The sequence below is a fragment of the Lynx canadensis genome, chromosome D4 (genome assembly GCF_007474595.2).
Source record: "Lynx canadensis isolate LIC74 chromosome D4, mLynCan4.pri.v2, whole genome shotgun sequence".
Taxonomy (NCBI): domain Eukaryota; kingdom Metazoa; phylum Chordata; class Mammalia; order Carnivora; family Felidae; genus Lynx; species Lynx canadensis.
The window spans coordinates 84,720,207-84,740,746 of record NC_044315.2 but is presented as its reverse complement, the minus strand read 5'-3'; the positions used below and the strand labels follow the sequence as shown (position 1 = coordinate 84,740,746).

The 20,540-nt window shown below is 50.0% G+C and overlaps 1 protein-coding gene across 2 annotated transcripts in view; it reads right to left on the bottom strand.

The window, feature by feature from the left end:
• Window positions 1-14,822: 14,822 nt before the first annotated feature.
• The window catches only part of PBX3 (PBX homeobox 3), a 221,437-nt gene continuing 215,719 nt past the window's right edge, over window positions 14,823-20,540 (bottom strand). The window contains exons 7-9 of one of the 2 annotated variants that reach the window (XM_030293354.1): window positions 20,281-20,393; window positions 19,410-19,499; window positions 14,823-16,369 (exon numbers count right to left, since the gene is read on the bottom strand). In XM_030293354.1, the coding sequence (XP_030149214.1) occupies window positions 16,277-16,369; window positions 19,410-19,499; window positions 20,281-20,393 (296 nt within the window). In that variant the 3' untranslated portion in view covers window positions 14,823-16,276. The remainder of the gene's footprint in view (window positions 16,370-19,409; window positions 19,500-20,280; window positions 20,394-20,540) is intronic. The other variant, XM_030293355.1, reaches the window with a different exon arrangement.

Sequence of the window (20,540 nt, the reverse complement as noted above, 5' to 3'; positions counted from 1 at the left end):
TGGAAGTGACCTGGCAGCAAACGTCCCTTCCGATAACCCGCCCGGCCACAGACTCCAGAGGAAATGACACCCGCCCAGAGAAAAATTTGCATCAGACACGCCAGTTTTTCTCTTGATCCACCATTCAAAGGGAAAGTTGAATCCATATTTCTGTAAAGATCAGAGGCTAGAAGGTGAATTTTCGATAAATGCGGGGAGACAGGTCAGGCGGCACCCTGCTTTTTTCCTCTGGGGCCGGTGAGGGTGCAGAAGCAGCCGTGAGACAGGAAGTCTACGCAGAGAACTGAAAAGAGAGGGAGTGAGACAAAGGGATGAGCCCACCGACCGCCACGGAGATGCAGACAAGGGGAGCCAGGCAGGGCAGAACAGCCGCCTGCAAAGGGGTTTTCCAGGGGCTCCTGGGGGACAACGGGGGGCCACCGAGAGGGGCCAGTCTGCTCCACGCCCAGTGCCTGGCGCGGCCGGTTCTCAGCAGGGAATCACCGAACCAACATGGTGTCCATGCACCTAAATGCCAGGCTTTGTCCTGCTCATCGTCTCGTGTAATCCAATACACCTGCGAGGGGGACATCATTACTCCCGTTTCACAGATGAGGAAAGTGAGGCTCAGAGAGGCCCAGGGGGTCTGTGGTCACACAGCTAAGAAGGAGCCAGGTGAGATCTGAGGTCCAGACCTCTGGCCTCACCCCCATCAAGGGCAGCCAGCTGAGGTTTCCTGGGGACCCCCCAGCACAATGAGGTGGGGGTGCCTAGTTTATCTGCCACCACAAAGCTCACCACACACATACCGTCCTACCCACGCCCTCCCACATTCACAGACACGTGCACTGACACGCATGTCCCTTGGGCACAAGGACCCTGACAGCCCCGCCCTCTGGCTCCTCTGGTCCCCTGCATCCTGCCAGGGCCTGAGGCCTAGGACCCAGCCTCAGATGGGCCTGGCCCTCCCTGCTTCCCTGGGCCAGGCCTGTGGGGCTCCAGCCCGGCCCATTTGGCTGGATCCTCTGGCCTGCTCTCTGGTGCCCTTGGGGAAACTTGGCGTCTCAGACTCCACCTACTCTGGGTCCACCGGCCGCGGTCACCTCCAAGGGTCTCGGCCTGGTCCCGCCCCGCTAGGCCCAAGCAGACTTCGCTTCCATCCTACCCTGGTGAGAAGTCTCCAGTCATGGCTGCCTGGCCTCAGTTTCCCCAGGGGGCCTCAGGTCAGTTCTCTTCAGAGCAGGTTGGCTGGAAAGACCAGAGGTCAGCCCACCCAGATGAGGCTGGGGGTGGAGATGAGGCTTGGAGTCACTCCGGGCAGGGCAGCCGTGTGACTTTCTGCGAAGGCACCCGGTGGCAGGCGTCAGGCGCAGAGAAGGCAGCCAGCCGGACGCATCCAGGCTCAGGGACCGGCCACGGGGACGGAGACGGGAGAGCGGGTTGTGGCAGCAGGATTTGTTTCAGCAGCAGTGGGAAACTCATGTCGATTCTGGGGCCCGGAAGTGGGGTCCTGCTACCATACAAATACCTGGGAAATGTGGAAGTGGCCTCGGAATTGAACAGGGGACGACAGCTGGAAAAAATCTGAGAAGCAAGATAGAAAAAGCCTAGACTGCCTGGAACGGACTATTAGTAGAAATACGGATGCATATACGCCTCGCTGAGTATACGCGCACTGGGAGGTGGGGGGGTGGGGGGCCCAGGGCGGGTGCAATGGCCCAGAGACAGACAGTATCTGGAGTTGGGACAGTTAAAGACTGGGGAGCAGATGGAGGTTCACGTGGGCACTGAAGCGTTACATGGCGATGGGGAAGCCAGAGGGAAAGGCAGATCACGGACAAGGGCCCGGGAAAAAAAAAAAAAAAAAAAAGAACACTAATGATTGACGGGTGTTGATGGTGGAGGTAGAGGAGGAGATGATTAGAGTGGTGGTGGTGGTGATGATGATGTCGAATGTTGTGGTGACCGCGGTGGTGGTGGGGATGGTGGTCAGGCACCTGCTGGAAAATGTGCCCAAGTCAGTGACCCACAAAAGTGAATGGTTCCATGGCAGCCAGAAGTTTACGTTCTTAGTACAGGGGCCTGGTCTCACCTCCCGGGGGAGTTAACACTTTCTTGGTATTTCTGGAACTACCCTGAACACCCACCCCCTCCCCAGGTCTGTGCTGGGGGATCAGGCCAAACAAAGAATGAAGCTAGGACCTCCCCAAGGGGAGAGAGAGTTTGGGGCTCAGCTTAAGGCCGAGTGGAGCCGGAGGGAGAGGAGAGCTCTGCAGCCAGGAGTGCTCCCGGGCTGTCCCCAGGGTCCCTGGGATGATGGGACCCTGAGTCATAGCCTTCAGAGGTGCTCATAGGGCCCCCGCAGCAGGCTCCGTAGTCAGGGGCAAGGCGGCTCCAAGGGGAGGCACGTCCAGGGCCCCTGGTGTGTAATGGGATGACCGGATGACACAGGTGCAGGCTTGAGGAGGCACCAGGCCACACAGCAGGAGAGTCGTGGCATCCCCTGGCCAGACAGCCAGGATGTCCTGTGTCTACAATACGACGCCCACCTGGGACTCTGGGGAGGCAGGTGGGAGCCCCTGAATGATGGGGAGTCAATGTCCAGGCACCAGGCCCAGACCCCATTTAGTTTAGAAAAGTCAAGATAAGGGATGGTTCTTGCAACCCAGGGTTGCAGGGAGTATGTGCATGGCAAAGCTCCCATATGTCCTAAGCATACTCCGAGTATCAGGCTTGCACCTTTTCTCTGGAGACCCAGAGCGCCCCCCTGGAGGAAGGTGCTACGATTAGCCCACTTCACACACGAGGAAACTGAGGCCAGGAGAGGTGGACTGGCCTGACCGGGGGCACACTGGCATTTCGCCCATACCCACGCCCTTCCCATTTTGTTCAAGGGCTCTGAGTACACTGGGATCCGTAGACGCTGCTGAGGGTCAGCTGTGGCCATGACGCTTCCTCACTATGGGTCTTGGGCCGTATCGGTTTCCCGGGGCTGCCGGGAGGCACGGCCATCTCGCAGGCTCGACGCAACAGAACTTTGTTCTCTCCCAGCTCTGGAGCCTAGAACTCTAAAATCCAGGCGTTTGGTTTCACCTGGAGGCTCTGAGGGAGAATCTCTTCCATGCCTTTTTGCAGCTTCTGTTGGTCGCTGGAAATCCTTGGTGTCCCTTGGGGAGTAGAAACATCACTCCAATCTCTGCCTCCGTCTTCATGTGGATTTCCGTGTATGTGTGTGTGTGTGTGTGTGTGTGTGTTTTCTTATAAAGGTAAGGACACAAATCATATTGAACTAAGGGCTCACCCTAATCCAGTATCACCTCACTCGATCACACAAGCAAAGACCTTATATCCTAAAAAGGTCACATCGACAGTTTCTGGGGATTAGGACTCCACCCTATCTTTGGATATTTGGATAATTCAACCCAGAACACGGGCCTCAGAGTTTCCATCTGATCCGTTACAGTGTTAGCTACACCGGGGCAGGGGGTTGGGGTTTATTTTGGTGTCTCCTGCACCTGCAGGGCTGGAAGAAATGCCCGGCACACAGTAGGTGCTCCACAAATATCACCGGGGAAGCAAATACATCCCAAAGATCCTTCCTGCTCCTAGGATAGGAATATGCCCACACTGGCCACTCAGAAACACGCAAGTCACAGGACACGCAGGGACGGGCACACGGCATAGCACACTCACGGGCTTCATAGGGAGCTCAAGAGGCTCACTCCTTACAGGGGCGAGATGCCAGGTGCTGTTGAGGATCAGAGATCCATTCTGCTTCCACGACCCACCAGGGGCAGGGAGAGAATATTCTGGGAGTCCTTATTTGATCCTATATTCATCGCCGAATGCTTCAAAACCCTCATTTTGTTATAATGTGCAAATTAAGCAACTGTTTCGAGTTGAGCAGGTGCCAGTGGGTCAGACAGGCCGAGCTGGGCTGAGGAGAAGCCTGCTAGGGCACTGGGGATTCAGTGGGGGCTGAACGAGGCAGCAGTCAGTCCGTCTGTCCATCTGGACGAGACATGGGAGCAAAGCCTGCTCCTGTGGTTACAAATGTGTCCCCGAAGGAGGCACCTGGAGTGGGTGCCCCGGCTGCTCTGAATCAGGAGTGCTGATTAATGAGCAGCTACCGTGGGACGCCTGGGTGGGTGACTCAGTTGTTTGGGCATCTGACTTCGACTCAAGTTATGATCTCACTGCGTGAGTTCGTGCCCCGCGTTGGGCTCTTGGGCTGACAGCTCACAGCTCTGGAGCCTGGGGTCTGCTTCAGAATCTGTCTCTGTCTCTCTGCTCCTCCCCCACTCAAGCTCTGTGTGACTGTCCGTCTCTCAAAAATAAATAAACATGAAAAAATAAAGATAAATCAATGAAAAATGCAAGACCTTGGCTCAGCAGTGCATCTGGAAGATCCCATCTAGTCCTCACCTGGGGACCTACGGGGGACCATCTCCACTTTACAGATGCCCAGATTATGGTGTGGGACTCCAAAGGTCAAGCTCCTCCCATTCACCCCACTGCCACCGCCTGGCTGGGCACAGCCATCTCCAAACTTGGAGACAGGCAAATACAGAGAATCACAACTTACCACGGCCGAAACCCATGAGCAGAAACCTCCGCGGTTTTTTAGATACGGCACCAAATCACTGATACACTGAACCTCATTAAATTTAAAAACTTGTGGGGCGCCTGGGTGGCTCAGTCGGTTAAGTGTCCAACTTAATGCCCATGTCATGATCTTACGGTTCACGAGTTCGAGCCCCACATCGGGCTCTATGCTGACAGCTCAGAGCCTGGAGCCTGCTTCAGATTTGGTGTCTCCCACTCTCCCTGCCCCTCCCCTGCTCATACCCTACCCCCCCCACCTCAAAAATAAATAAACCTTAAAAAAAATTGAAAAACTTTTGCTCTGCGAAACACACTGTCAAGAGAATGAAAAGACAAGCCACAGACTAGGAGAAAATAGTTGCAAAAGACACATCTGATAAAAGACTACACTCCAAAATATACAGAAAACTCTTCGGGTGCCTGGCTGGCACAGTTGGTGGAGCGTGAGACTCTTGATCTCAGGGTTGTGAGTTTGAACCCCACATGGGGTGTAGAGACTACTTAAAAATAAAATCTTTGTTTAAACAAAAAGAACTCTTATAATTCAACAATGAGAAAACGAACAACCTGAGTTAAAAATGAGCAAAGGACCTAACAGGCGCCCCACCAAAGAAGATCTATGGATAGCAAAAAAAGCCGAGGAAAAGATGTTTAACGTCATAGGTCATTAGGGAATTGCAAACTAAAACAATGAGATCCCCCCGCCCCCCAACATGCTGCAGTGCCTAGAATAAATGCCCACACACATTCTCAGTGTGGGGGGTTATCTCCTGTGTTAGAACAGCCCAAATCCAGAACACTGACAACACCAAATGCTGGTGAGAATATGGGACAACAGGAACTCTCGTTCACGGTTGGCAGGGATGCAAAATATATAGCCATTTTGGAAGATGATCTGACAGTTTCTCATGAAACCAAACACATGCTTCTGTATGGCTCAGCAATCACACCCCTTGGTATTTTACCAAAGGAGTTGAAAACGTCCATCGACACCAAACCCTGCACGTAAATGTTTACAGGAGCTTTATTCATAATCGCCAAAACTTGGAAGCACGCAAGATGTCCTCCGGTAGGTGAGTGGGTAAATAAACCCATTTTATTCGGTGGTCCAAACAAAATATGGGTGGTTCCTCCAGACAACGGAAGGTTATTCAGTGCTAAAAAGAAAAGTGGTATCAGGCCATGAAAAGGCATGAAGGAATCTTGGTGCATGTCACTGAGTGAAAGAAAGAAGCCAATCTGAAAAGGCGATGTTCTGTATGATTCCAACCCGATGGCATCCTGCACAACCATGGGGCAGTAAAGCATCTGTGATTGCCAGGGATTACGGAAGGGAGAGGGATAAACCGGCAGAGCGCAGAGGATTTTTAGGGCAGTGAAACTATTCTGCACCATACTACAAAGGTGAATACATGTCACTACACATTTGTCCAAATCCAGAGAAGGAACAACACCAAGAGTGTACCCTGTTGTAAACTATGGACTTTGGGTGATAACGATATGCCAATGTAGTTTCATCCATTGCAACAAAAGAACCAATATGGTGCAAGATGTTGATAGTGGGGGAGGTTGTGCATGTGTTGAGGAGAGGGGCTGTATTATGGGGACTCTATACAGTTTCTGCTCAATTTTGCTATAAAAACTTCTCTAAAAATTACGTTTATTAATTTTAAAAAGGGGCACCTGGGTGGCTCTGTCAGTTGAGTGTCTGACTTCGGCTCAGGTCATGATCTCATGGTTCCTGGGTGTGAGCCCCACTTCTGGCTCAGCCCTGACAGCGTGGACCTTGCTTGGGATTCTCTCTCTCCCTCTCTCTCTCTCAAAATAAAGAAATAAACTTAAAAAAAAAAAAAAAGGACAGGAGGAGGAAGAAGGAAAGTAGGCAGGCTGGAAGGAAAGACGGGAGAGGGAGAAAGAGAAGGAGGGAAGAATTGAGTGGGGGGGAAAAGGAAGAGAGGGATGCCTGATTTCACAGTCCCCGAGAGAGAGGACTTTGCTTCTCAGAGGGTGGCACCTCATCTGAATGGGACCCTTTGTTGCAAAAGTCCAGCCCCCCGGACACGGTTCAGATGGAGAAAGTATAGACAAAAAGAAATTTGGAGGAAGCTGGTACAAGTAAGTGGGAGTCTGAACATGGGGACGGAGAAAATTATAAAAGCTTACTGAAAGATACCAAATGATTTCACTTGTATGTGGAATCTAACAAACAAACAAACAGAAATGGATTCATAAATACGGAGAAAAAACTAGTGTTTGCCAGAGCGGAGGGGGGTGGGGAGATGGGCAAAACAGGCGAAGGGGATTAAGAGGCACAAACTTCCAGTTATAAAATAAATAAGTCATGAGGATGCAAAGTAAAACATAAGGAATATAGCTAATAATAGCATAATAACTCTGCATGGTAACAGATGGTGACTACACTTATTGTGGTGAGCATTTTGGAATGTATATAAACGTTGAATCACTATGTGGTACACCTGAAACTAATGTAATATTGTATGTCAACTATACATCAATTTTTTTTTAATTTTTTTAACGTTTATTTATTTTTGAGACAGAGAGAGACAGAGCATGAACGGGGGAGGGGCAGAGAGAGAAGGAGACACAGAATCGGAAGCAAGCTCCAGGCTCTGAGCCATCAGCCCAGAGCCCGACGCGGGGCTCGAACTCGCGGACCGCGAGATCGTGACCTGAGCTGAAGTCGGACGCTTAACCGACTGAGCCACCCAGGCGCCCCTACACATCAATTTTTAAAAATTAGAAAAAACTTCATTGAAAGGCATTCAAGAAGATCTAAACAAATGAAGATAGACATTTTGTTCATGGATTAAGACTCAATTTTTAAATTTTTTTTAAGGTTTACTTATTTTTGAGAGAGAGAGAGAGAGAGAACGAGCAGGGAAGGGGCAGAGAGAGAGGGAGACACCGAATCTGAAGCAGGCTCCAGGCTCTGAGCTGTCAGCACAGAGCCCGATGTGGGGCTTGAACTCACAAACCGTGAGATCATGACCTGAGCCCAAGTTGGACGCTTAACTGACTGAGCCACCCAGGCGCCCCAAGACTCAACTTTAAATATATCAGTTCTCCTAATGTGATCCAAATCCAAATCCCAACAGAAATTTTTTTTATGACACTTCACAAGCTGATTCTAAAATTTATGCAGATATATAAAGGGCTACGCTTTGCCAGAATATTCCTGAAGAACGAGGTGAGAGAACTTGCTGTATCACATAGCAAGCCATGGTGGTCCTGACACAGAGACAGACATGTAGTTTAGTAGCCATGTGAGCCCAGAAATAGAACTACACACACGTGGACACTTGATGCATGAGGGAGACGACATTGCAGATCATCGGCGAAAAGATGAACTTCCCAACAAGTGGCATTGGGACAATTAGACCCCTACCTCACACCATACGCAGATAGCAGGGACCAAAAAGAAAATCACTCTGCTTAATTTTAATTAAAACTAACTATTGTACCGCTGTTCATTAAAACACCCTACAAAGCAATAAGAACAAGGCAAACAACGCACAAACGGGTGAATGGCTTCAACAGATGCTTCGGAGAAGAGAACACCCCATCAAGAAACACGTGAAAAAATGCTAAAGCCTACTAGGAACATTTGATGGAAATCCAAACTGAAATCACAATCTGACCACCAGGCTGGAAAGAGAAAACATAAAGTCTACATGTGGACAAGCGCGTGAAAGAATAAATCAGCACAATCACTTTGGAAAACAATTTGGCCTTCCCTAGCGAAGTTTAAGAGGAGCATATACTCAATGCTGGCGATTTCACTCTGGAGAAACACTGGCATGTGTGTAGCCAAAGAAGCTGAGCAGCACTCTTCCCAGGGGGCCTTGGGGACGCTCCTGTTCCTCCCCTTCCCCCGGGCCAGGCTAGGTGAGTTCATCTCCATGGTCCCTCTTGAGCCAGTGCTCTGGGGGAGAGCTGATCCTCCACCACTAAGGGCTCTTCCTTCTGTAAGAGGCTTGCCCAAGGCTCCCCCAAGTCCCTGCCTCCCCATGTACCTTGGGGCAACACCCAAGGTACCCACCGGTCAGTTGACCCACCGGTCAATTTTGCAAACTTTCTAACCTCTTTAGGGAAGGTGTGGATCTCAGACCTAGACCTGCTTAGAACTCTGCTTCCCCCTCTCTAACATAGGGCAGCAAGGGCTCACGTCCCACAGGGTGTTTGAGAGGCTGCGGTGAGCTGAACTCAGCAGGGGCTGGGCAGGGAGTGAGCCGTCAGGAGGGCCGGGACCTCTGTAGGCGGAAGCCACTCCCTGCCCTCAAGATGCATCCTGCCAGAACTCTGTCTTACCTGGATTTCCATTTCCTCCATCCAGACTGTGCCTTTCTCTGAGCCTAATTCAAAGCATCTTTGCAGAAGCCCTTCCCTGTCTCCAGCCCATAAAGATCTCTCCCTTCCCTAAGCTTCCGATCTGTCGGCAGGTCAACAAATATTTCCCAGAAGCTCATCACCGAGAAGGCAACATTTCTGGTGTTGGAGAAACTGTGGGGAACTCAACAGCCCCAGCTTCTGATGGGAAGGTTGCTCAGGCAGTGGTGGAGAGGGAGAAAGGCAGGGAGATGGCCCTGTAACCACCGCACGCTCAGTAACCAGAGCAGCGTCTGGCACTTAGTAGGTGCCCAATAAATAACGGTTAAATGTCAAACCCAACAACTGGGATACACTCGGACTGCAGGCACTCAAGCATCTAGGCTGGTGAACGTGGGTTTTGATGGACACACACAATCACACGCACGTATGACCACGAACATCGACACGCTAAACCCACCCGCACACACACACACAGCCCCAACACATGGGCCTGCTCCAGCCAACAACCTACTGCACACAAGTGCTGCCTCCCACACAAAGCTCATTTATTTTGATTTATGAATATTACAAAAATAAACCTGAGTGTCTTCTTGGGATTCTGTGATCCTGACACGGGTCTCCGCGATATTGCTTTTCGCTCCTGGTTACCTGAAATTAGCAGAGTAATTCGGAATCTGCATCTTTATTTAAAAGAAAAAACCGTAGATGCAGAATTATAAAAATTTAATATGCTCCCAGGAAAATGAAAAATGAGAGGTTGTGATCTCGTCTAACACTTTCAAATGTGTTTATTAATTCATGTTTTAAATCATAAGTTTCATTCGGTGAGAGCCATGCACAGCAATAAGGCCGTTTTAAAATATTAATGAATAAACAATATTTCTCTATTGAAATATAACATGCTTCTTTGAACAATGGACCACCAGTAATAAATCAAAACCAGGAGAAAATTGCATTTCATATTTAATACAAGTTGAACTCTGCCTTTTTATAAATGATATCTTTTTTGTTTAATTGGCGTCAGTTCAGATCTAGCAGATTGCTAATAAAATTCTGGATTTCCATATTTAATGATGCGTACACTTTCTGCTGAAATTTTACCAGGAAACAGGAATCAGCCTTTTATTATCTCCTGAGACGGTGAGAGGTGAGGCCTCAGTCCAGCCTTGAGGGCCGGGGGTGAGCAGGCTGGAGGCGGTGGGTGGAAGAGGCCGGGCCACTCGGTGGCTGATACCCCCTGACGAACGCTCTGCTGACCGGAAGTAATCGTTCCAACTGGAGGGGCCAGGGACAGGGGGCCCCTTCTGATCTGGGCGCTGTCTGACAATAACAACCAAAAGGAGAGGACCCGCCCACTCCATCCCCAGTGCCAGGCACATCCGTGCATCAGCTCATTAATCTTTATGACGTCCTTATGAGGAAAGAAGGAAAGAAGTCTCCCCATTTTACAGGTGAGGAAACTGAGGCCACAGGGTGAGGCGGTGACACGCCCAAGGTCGCACACAGCTGCTAAGTGGCAGAATCGCCCGACTCGGGTGCCCTGGGTTTTCATACTGCGACACGTTGCCTTGAAGGAGGTGAAGGAACCCGGGTCTCAGAAGACGTGGGTTTTACAACAGTGAGTGAAGCGGGGCACCGGCTGGAACAGGAGGGCAAATCACAGGACAGGATAAGTCTCGGGCCAACAGGAATAAGAGCAGCTGGCCGTGGCCCCTGCTACTGCACTACCTTGCTTGATCCTCCTGACAATGCTGGGAGGCAGCAGCTTGACAGCTAAGGAAACTGAGGCACAGGGAGGTTACATGACTTGCCCAAGGACGCACGGCCGGTGTGAGGCAGAGCCGGATTCAACCCCAGCCGCTTTCACTTGGAGCCCCCGTTCGTGGGAGCTGAGCCATGGGCCCACACTGAGCCCCCGGGCCTCCTCTTTTGTCTCTGTGGTGGGGCCGGTGCCCTCTTGGCTGTGAGGTGTGGCTGCTGGCAGTGCCCTTGGCGGGGAGCAGCTGGAAGCAGGCTCCACGCATATCGGCTGAGTCTGTGACAGCTGAGTTAGCAGGGCTGAGAGACGGTTGGGCTTATTGTCCATGGGGTGGGTCCCCAGGCCCAGCGGGGAGGAATCGCAGGCCATTTGCTGGCCTCAAGTGCCTATGGTCTCAGCAGCCTTCCTGAGGGTGTCCCTGGGGTCCCAGGCTGCTGGGGCCAGCAGCCAATGGCTCTCTGATGGGTGGCGGTGGTGGCACCTGTCTCCGCCTCTGCTCAGCCCCCAACTCGGGCTCACCAGCAGTGAGTGTCCCCAGCATGAGAAGAAAGAGACACTTCGATAAGACAGCCAGGCACAGAGGGTGAAAAATATGGGTTTTGGCTTCAGACACACCCAGACTCCTGTTCTGGCTCCGTGTGTATTTGGCCAAGTGGCTTCGGTTTCCTTATCTGTAAAGTGGAGGTGATAATAGAACTCGCTCATGAGGCTGCTGTGAGGGTCCGGGGAGTGAGCCGGGGAAGGGAGAGAGCAAACATCGCCGTGGCGTCTCTGACCATTCCGCTCGCCATGCCCCCCGGTCTCCGCATATGCCCTTCCCCTTGCCTGGTCCACCCGTCCCTGAGCACTGTCCTCCTAATCCTCTCTTCCTTGGGTCCCTGCCTGGACGTCCAGTAGGGGGTGCAGAGCCTGGCTCTATAGGAGGACACAGAGGTCTGGGCTCAGCCTTAAAGGATGGGCATTCACCGGGGAGGCAGGGTACGGAACAATGTTCCAAGAAGAGAGAATGAGGAAACCGAGGCTCAAAAGGTAAAGGCTCTCATCTGAGGCCACACAACTGGCAGGGGGCAGAGCCGGGAATCAAGCCCATGCCCAGGGTAGAGTTGGAGATCCGCAAACATCGAATGGCTGCGTGGGCCGTGGGCGAGGGGGCCAGGGGCTGGGCCTGAGCTGGACGGCGCCTGGGACCTGCAGTCACCCACGGGACACAGGTGGGACTCTGCCCGTCACAAAATACATGCAGGATGTGTGCCCCAGGCCCTGTGCTCAGCACTTCTCATTCATCATGACGGCTACCCTCCCGGGTCTGCTTGCCTCCGTCAGTTATGGTGCCAGGCCCAGCCGAGCCCAACAAAGCACATGGCTCTTCCTGTCCCTCATCCCCAACCCTGTGACCCAAAGACGCAGATAGGACCGCAGACGGTCTGGGACGTACATCTCGTACACACCACAGGACACACATGCTCAGGTGGCCCAGGCAACGGGGGCCTGGAGTGGGAGAGTCGCAAGCTCTGAGGGCTGGAGATAGAGGACTCACCTCGTCCCCCAGAAGGGCCTCACTCTGCAGGCTGGTGGCCCAAGTTCACAGGAGCCTGTCTCCACCCCACTACGAGCGGCTGCTGCGAGGGGGCCCCAGGGGCCTTGTCAGGACAACCTCAGCTCTGTGGGAGATCCCGGACAGGTGGTGTTCACCTCTTGGCGCGTCAGATTCCCCATCACATGGGGCTCTGTGGGCATTGAATAAGACACCGTACAGAAAGCACCTGGCCGAGGACTGGTCCGCAGGAGATGCCCGAAACACTATGGCGGTCAGCCCCGCAAAGGCCCCTTTCTCATGGCACCAACACACAGCTCACACTAAAACACCACTCCACGTGGGAGACATCCGTGTCACTTTGTCCACACGGGGAGGGCACTACTCTGGAACACTGCCTCTACCCCCCCCCCCCCCCCGCACTTGCGGCCAGGGAAATTTGGGGTCACAGGGAATTTCTAACCTAGTTCGCAAGGCCCCACTGCTTGTGCACAGCCACGCACACGACTGACCCCTGCTCGGGCAGGTGGGCTGCAGAAACTCGTGAACGTACATGTACTCGCGGAGCACACACGGGCCCCCGCGCATCTAACGAGATGCATGGACAGGCCCCTTCGCCTGTGACTGGGTGTTCTTTCCTCTGATCTTGTGAAGGGGCTGCGAGGTCCTCACTTCCCCACTCTTGGGGTTCAGAAGCCTGCCAACCTTTCCAATACCCTCACGAGCGCTTGCTATCTGAACGAGGACGGGGTCTGGGATCTCGGCTTCTCAGGGGCTGGGGCCTGATTTCATTCACCTCTAGGTCTGACCCCCGACCCACTGCTTGACCAAGAAAAGGAACTTGATGAAAAGCCCTGTGTCACCCAATTTGGGGTGAAACCTGAGAGATTTAGAGCCCGTGCTGTGGCCCAGTTTCCTGACCTATGAACGGAGGATGCTTCTGCAGAGAGGCGGGAAAGGCGGAAAACACGCACAGGCTCAACATCCGGCACGTAGAAAAGGAACTGGTGTTTTCATTTAGGCTTCCTCCGACTAAAGCCTCAGACTCACGCATTTCCCTCAAGGGTCGCGCGCCAGCCTGTGCCTCTCCAGGAAACTCTGGGATATGTCTCTCTCAACAGACTGGCCTGAGGTAAAAAGCTGGGAGGCTTCTCGGGCAGGGTGTGTTTCTGGATATTAAAGAATGTATTTGTGTGCCCGTGTGCGTCAGGTTTCCACGGGATATTCTTGCAAAACCACATAGCATAGAGGTTGTTTTTATGTTCCAAGATAAGAAAGGCTGACCCATAAGCTAATCGAATCATGCAAATAACTACTTAGCCATGGGAGAGATTCCGACAGGCAGGCTGAGAGGCCACGTGAGGGAGGACAGCTTTGGAGGGCGATCTGTTTTATAAAGTTTACTCTCACAGAATAACGGCCTCAAGATTAATGGGGACGGTGGCCCTAGACCTTGTGTTGCCTGGCTCTGGCAACTGAAATAGTAAAAGTTGTATTTATCACAGACAATTTGCCGCGACTGATGAACATTAATCTGATTTCCTGTGAGTCAATTTCCTTGAGATATAGTAAACAGCCCAATTACCTGCTCCCCACTTCTTTCATTGCAAAGATTTAGGTCTGAGTGACAGATGGGTATGTAAACATACGGAATTCCGATTTTAATAAAACAAAAATAACGTGTAGTCTAATGAAGGGATTTCTCGTGGATCTAACATTTTACAAATTTAGAGTTCTAAAGGGTGCGTTAAGAGAGGTTGTGGGCTTTTGGGGTTTTTTTTCAATGGCAATCCAAGGCTCACTCTTTTCAGACAAACTATTGTTTGTTCTTGGCTAGTATCTCACAGAAGCTATGAAAATAAGTGGTGAAGGTGACCAGACTGATTTTGTTTTGTTTTGTTTTTTAATTATAAGAAAAGGGGGCTACTGGGTGGCTCAGTTGACTGAGCATCTGACTCTTAATTTCGGCTCAGGTCACTCACAATCCCAGGTTTGTGGGATCGAGCCCCGTGTGGGGCTCCGTGCGGAGCGTGGAGCCTGCTTGGGATTCTCTCTCTCTCTCTCTCTCTCCCCCCGCTGCCCCGACTGCCCACCCCTTCCCCCACCTTGCACTGTCTCTGTCTCTAAAAAAAAAAAAAAAAAACACAACCAACAAAAACTACAGAAATGGTCTTTCCATCTAACAAGTGCCAGGGGCATCATTAGGTCAGGGGAGTGTGAGCTCCAAGGACAGAAGAGACCTGGGTGCAAAGTACAGACCTCGTTGTCCCAGGTCTGTGACCTTGTGGCACTGGCTTAACTCTCATGAGCTGTGCTTTCCTAATCTCTGCCAGTGGGGACAATACCTTCCTTCGGGTGCTCTTAGAACACAGGGATCTAGGAGGATGCATAGGGTCGGTCCAGGAGCTAGCCAGGAGCCCGCACCGAGAGAGAGCAGTCAGTCGGCAGGGGCTGTTCCCCCACTCCCTGCTTCACGGTCATTTCAAAGTCCCTCTGTGTAGGGCCACACCTTTCCCGGCCCCGGCCTGCCTCCGGGCAGGCTTTCTGCTTTGCTGGCCCTGGCCGGCTCACGTGGTGGAGTCAGAAACGGCACCATTTAATCATGAAAGCAAAAAGTTTATTCATGTTTGAAACTACATATAGCTACCACGAGGAAGACTTTTTCAATCCAGGGTGTAATCCAGTTAGAAAGGAACACGAAACATTTTTAATACATTAGAATCACCGCCACAAATTATTTTCATGACTCAATCAGTTTCAGAATCGCATACAATACAAAAAGAGAGAAAGGAGAGGGAGGGGCCCCGTTACACAGGGTGAAATATACAGTACTGAATACTGAAATCTGAATGCATCACAATTAGCCGCCTTTTTTTTTTCTTTTTTTTTTTGCATGGATTAGTAACAAGATGAAGAACATTCAAAATGCTTTCTCGGTATTTACAACGGTTTTACTGATCCTGTGTTAATTGAAGACCCGATGTTTCCACTCTTGGTTTTTTAAAAGTTGCAAATGCAACCCTGATTTTTCTTTTAAAAGATTACAATGTACATTACATTTTGTGAAGGGAAACAAAGAGTTAATTACAAGATGCAAAAAGGTAAGAAAGAGACGAACTACAGCGTGAGTATTGTTCAGAGGTAGTAAGTGAGCACACTCTAAGCTACAGAACATGTGGAAATTCTATTGGTTTGTATGAGTTCGCATGAGGTAATAAAGCTGTGTTTTGATTGGTGAGATGTATAAATACTCTTTTGCTACACTATATACAACACTCCAGAGAGCAGGGCCTTTGTGGATGCCCAGAGGACGTAGCAAACCTTGACAAGCCTGTGCAGCACCCAGTGCACGCCGTACAGCCCCAGACGGATCTCGTGTTCACCTCTATCAGCAGCAAGGATCTTCATCTCTCAGAACAATCTGGATCCAGAATTTAATTACCGAGTAGACTCTGGGCACTGGTGCTTCCAGAGAGAGAAAAGATGCTACCAGTCTCTGATCTAATTATAACGTAAGAGATCGAAACGCAAACGTGACAAGGAAGATTCTTAAACAAACCATCGTTAACAGAGATAGCCAAACAGCTCCTTTATTCCAACCCCATTAGCGATATGAAAGAAAGACAATCAAAGTCCGCGATGGAAAAATGCAAGAAATTCAATTTAGGTGAGGTGAATCTTTGCATCTGCTCTAACGATTGAGGTTTAGCATATATTGTACTTTTTACCCTTAAGGCCAAGTAATTGGCAACTGTGAAACCATTAATGTAAAATATTGATAATAAATTATGATAAAATAGCTACAGGACTGTCAACAATGTTAAATCTTGGCCTAATTGGATAAAGTGCTTTTTTAACATTGTGTGTTTTTAAGTATAAATACAAATGATTATGATTCCTTTAAAAAACTGATTTACCAAGTTCTCTAATAAGACAAGGTTTTACAGTAAAGCTGTAGATGGTGGGCTACAAAACGCTTTCCTTTTCCTCCTATTGCTCTGAATGCACTTAGCAAGGCATGTCAGCTCAGGGAAAAGTGTTGCCAGAGATTAGTTAGAGGTATCAGAGTGCACACTTCCCGGGCCTTCTGTAGGGGAAGTCACAGAAGATGGAGTTGTTGCGTCCTGCCAGCCTCCATTAGCCTGAAAGGAGAAACACAGTTCAACGGGTGCACGTCTACATATTAATTCTCCTCCCCGATTTAAAATACCCAGATGACAACATGAGAGCAAAGATACATTAGCAAAATGTATTTTCTAAACCCACTTTGGCAGGAGTTTGAAGCATGTGTTAAAGTGGGATTAAATGCATGTAAAACAAATCCATCCCACCAAGTAAAGACTTGGCCATAAATCAGCGCGCTGAAGGAGGGCCTCGGCTAGTCTCAGGCTGGCATGCAGCTCGGCCTTTGATTTGCTGTAAAAAGAAAGTGACTCGGAAAGAAACCTTTTCAGGAGGGAGCGGTGGAGAGGCTGAGTGCAATGCCTCGGCAAGACCTCCGGCTCCATGAGGTGTAAACGTCAGCCCAGCCTGGTCCTCGTTTCCATAGAGAAGGGGCCCGCCCTCGTTCCATACCCGCTCGACAGCCAGCTACTGTAACCCTGGGAAAATGAAGGCCAGAATTCCCTTCCGAATGGGATCTTCCGGAATGAAAATGCATGAACTGTGGAGGAGCACACTATTCAAATCTGTATTCCAATTATCTCTAACTGGGGCTCCTATTTGGGATGTTGCTGCTGCTTTTCACACGCCGCTGGCCCTTCCTGCCTCGACCTGCATCGGCAATAACAGTACTCAGAAACAAATTTGCCTCGTGTCTTGGCCTATAGAGGCAATTGCTGAAATCAATGTCTGATCAGATTTCTGCTGTGGCAGACAGCTTGTCGCTACATATTTTTATGTCAGTCAAGAAGAGGGAGGTGCGGGGCTTGCGACTTGGGGAACACTGAGTGGAAGTGACGGGGCGGGCCTTTCCGGAGAGAGGGCGAGGGTGAGCTGGCTGACACCCAGCGCCTGCGGCTCAGACCAGCCTCGCGCTCCGCTGCCCGCGGACCCGGGCCTCCCGCGCCAGCGTCCCTGTGGGACATGAGGTCCCCCTGCCTCCTTCACATCCGTCCGCAACTTCTGCGAGTTCATCTACAATGTCTTCTTTGAGGCCTGTGCCACCAGGCTACTGAGAACTCCGTCTAGAGCCTCCGCGCAGCCTGGGTCCGGCTGTTAGACGAGCTCTGTGCCGGCCGCTTTCCCTTCTCCCACGGCCGCTGTTCTTAGCGCCCTGTCTTTTGACCGACTGCATAGTTCTGCACATAAAGTACCTTTCCTCCCTCCAGGACCAAGAGAAAGAGAGTGGGGCGGGGGGGTGGGGGGGGGAGGGACCAAACAACCCCACAGAGATGACCGGACCCGAAGGGACAAGGATCTTCCAGGCTTGAGGCAGATCAAATTCTGGAAGAAGAAAGGAAGACAACTCCGGAGGAAGAAGACAATGCTACGGCGATGGATTTTCAGAGCGTCCGGCGCGCAGCTGGGCAGTGACGTGCTCGTGTGCGTTTGTGGGCCTCTGAGAAACCCTCTCTACCTGAACGGTAAGCTGTTTTTACCCCTCAGGTATGAAAATCTACTTAGGAGAAGAAAAACTCGTACACAGATACAAGTCTAAAGATATTCCATCTGAAGTAAACATCATTCCTCCTTTATCCACATTTATAAACAACAAATGTACAATATTTTTACCCAGCGTGGCAGCTGGAGGAGAGGTTGTCAGCAAGCATTCTTTTTTTCAAAATAAATTAATCCTTACTCTGGTGGTTTGAGATTATGCACTGTATTATACAACAGCGCCTTATCAAGCCTCATCAGTGAAGATGGAATTCATGTCTGTAAAATGCTGCAGGCAATCACGGTTTCATATTTTATCATGTTGATAAGGATATCGCACATTCTCTGAAGCATTTCAAAACACTTAAATGAAAAAGGAGAAATGCAACTAAAAGGCTTTTTATATGGTTTGTTGTGGGTTATTATGAGTTATTTATAAACCCAAAAAGAAAGATTTGACATTTCAAATGTAAAAGATTTGAGTATTTAATGGTCCTTTCTTCCCTTTACAATTGAACATCCTCAATCACTTTTGCAATCATTAATATTTACTCTCCTAGCAAGCCAAGGCCCTAGAAAGGGAGAAATTTGTCCACTTTCCTCCTGATTCTACCACCACGCTTTGGGCAGTTCATTTCCTCCCTGAGCCTAGAATCCCAGATTCCCTCCACCACTCCTCTCCCCAGCTCTACCCTGATGGCCTGATCCTCCCCTCCCCAGGCTCCCTTTCCAGAGCTGAGGCGTTTTGCCCTGTTCCATCCATGTCAGTGTGGGGTAAAAGTAAAGTTTTGGTGAATTGGTTACAAAAGTTAAAATTATTTCCTCCATAATTAAAAAAATTTTTTTTGAGAGGCTGAAAAGTGCCAAACACGTGTTGCATTCCACGTTGACAATGCAGCCAACTCACTCTTCAGAATGGAATTCTTTGTTTAGCTTGGTCTGTTGATCTGTCTGGGGCCCTCCAAGGCTGTTCCCTTCACTTGAGATGTGTTTGGGAATGTTTCCTACTGCTTGATTCTAAGATAGATAAATGACCTGTTTTATCCATTTCCCTGGGACACAGCACAGCCAGTAGGAGACGGCGTCTTAATGGGCTGATGCTCGAGTCCCTATTGATGACAGAATGCCGGCCACTCCTGGGTACCTGTGAGGACTTCTTTATTTTCATAAAAATTGTTTACACGCTTGTTCATTTTTGAGAGAGAGAGAGACAACAGAGCGTGAGCGGGGGAGGGGGAGAGAGAGAGGGAGACACAGAGTCTGAAACGGGCTCCTGGCTCTGAGCCGTCAGCCCAGAATCCGACGCGGGGCTCGAACTCACAAATCGCAAGATCGTGACCTGAGCCGAAGCCGGACGCTCAACCGACTGAGCCACCCAGGCGCCCCATCTGTGAGGACTTCTAAGGGCACCTGGGCGACATCAAGCGTTTAGGTTCATAAAACAAAGTGCGGTAAAAACGCCGCCTTCCCCACCTGCCAACAAGGTGAGAGGCCAAGTCAAATGGCCATTAATTTATTTATCAGCCACTGTTTACCTGACGCTGTTCCTACAGCTCTTCGAATCTGGTTCCCCAGAGTACTCACATTTAGGTTATGTGGACTGTACAGTGCGTTTCCTCCAAGGCCATCACTGTAGCCTCCCGTCTGATTGATAACATGACGGAGGGTATCCACCTAGAAGTGAGACGAAACAGAATTCATCATCCCAAATCTATTAAAACATCATCGTTTACAAAAGGAAACAATTTGAATTATGTGTGCCACAAGGGTTTAGCATCTTCAGTGAGAGACAAATTGATCAATCAAATGTGACTGGCAGAATTTCAACAATTCTTTGCATATTTAAACTCACACATCTTTGTTTTTCATGCCAGCCCAACAAGAACATCTTCGTGGCAATGCTCACTTGCCACCTACGTCAACGAAACGTGTGTGGCTGTGGGTGAACACTACTTATAAATATGTATACGGGATCTCTCCCTCTCACACACACGTACGCACGCACCTACACGCATAAACACAAGTGGTTGTTCTCAGTTAAGAGGACGAGAAAAGAGTTGAACCTGGAATATACTTTAAGCACTCAGGTTTTTTTGATTCTGACTTTTAAAAATCCGGAAAGGAAACACACGCACATGTTCTTGAACCATACGCACACGCTGGCACACACCATTTTTGTTTTGTTTTGTTACGAAAGTAAGATGCACCCAACCCTGTCCATGAGCTCAAGCCAGAGCCGAATGCATTCACAAAGTTCATCAGGTTTGAATCTTCCAAAGTCACTGTTCACTTGAATTCTCATTAAATTAAACGGTGGGGCAGATGGGTCATGTTTGGAAGCACCCAGCACAGGGTCTGCACGGAGGTGCAGACCACTTCCATGGGGTAAAAGCATGGAGTTTTGAGCCCAAACCCTACCCTGCTAGAAAGGCCCCAGTTGGGGCATTTCTCCTACCTGTGATTGCACATTGGCTCCGACTTGGGACCCTTGGTAAGAATCCCCATTCAGACTCTGCATGTTCATGAACATGTCCCCAGAATTTGGGAGGTTAAAAGAACCAGAAGAACCTGGAAAGGAAAGAGTTAAGTAGCTGAATAACAGAGAGCTACACACATAATCCTCAAAGACCTAGAGGCAGGGAAAGGAGAAAAGGTGCAGAAGGGAAAGGTCGTGTACAACATAAAGCATTTCCAGATCTAAGAAGATGGAGAATA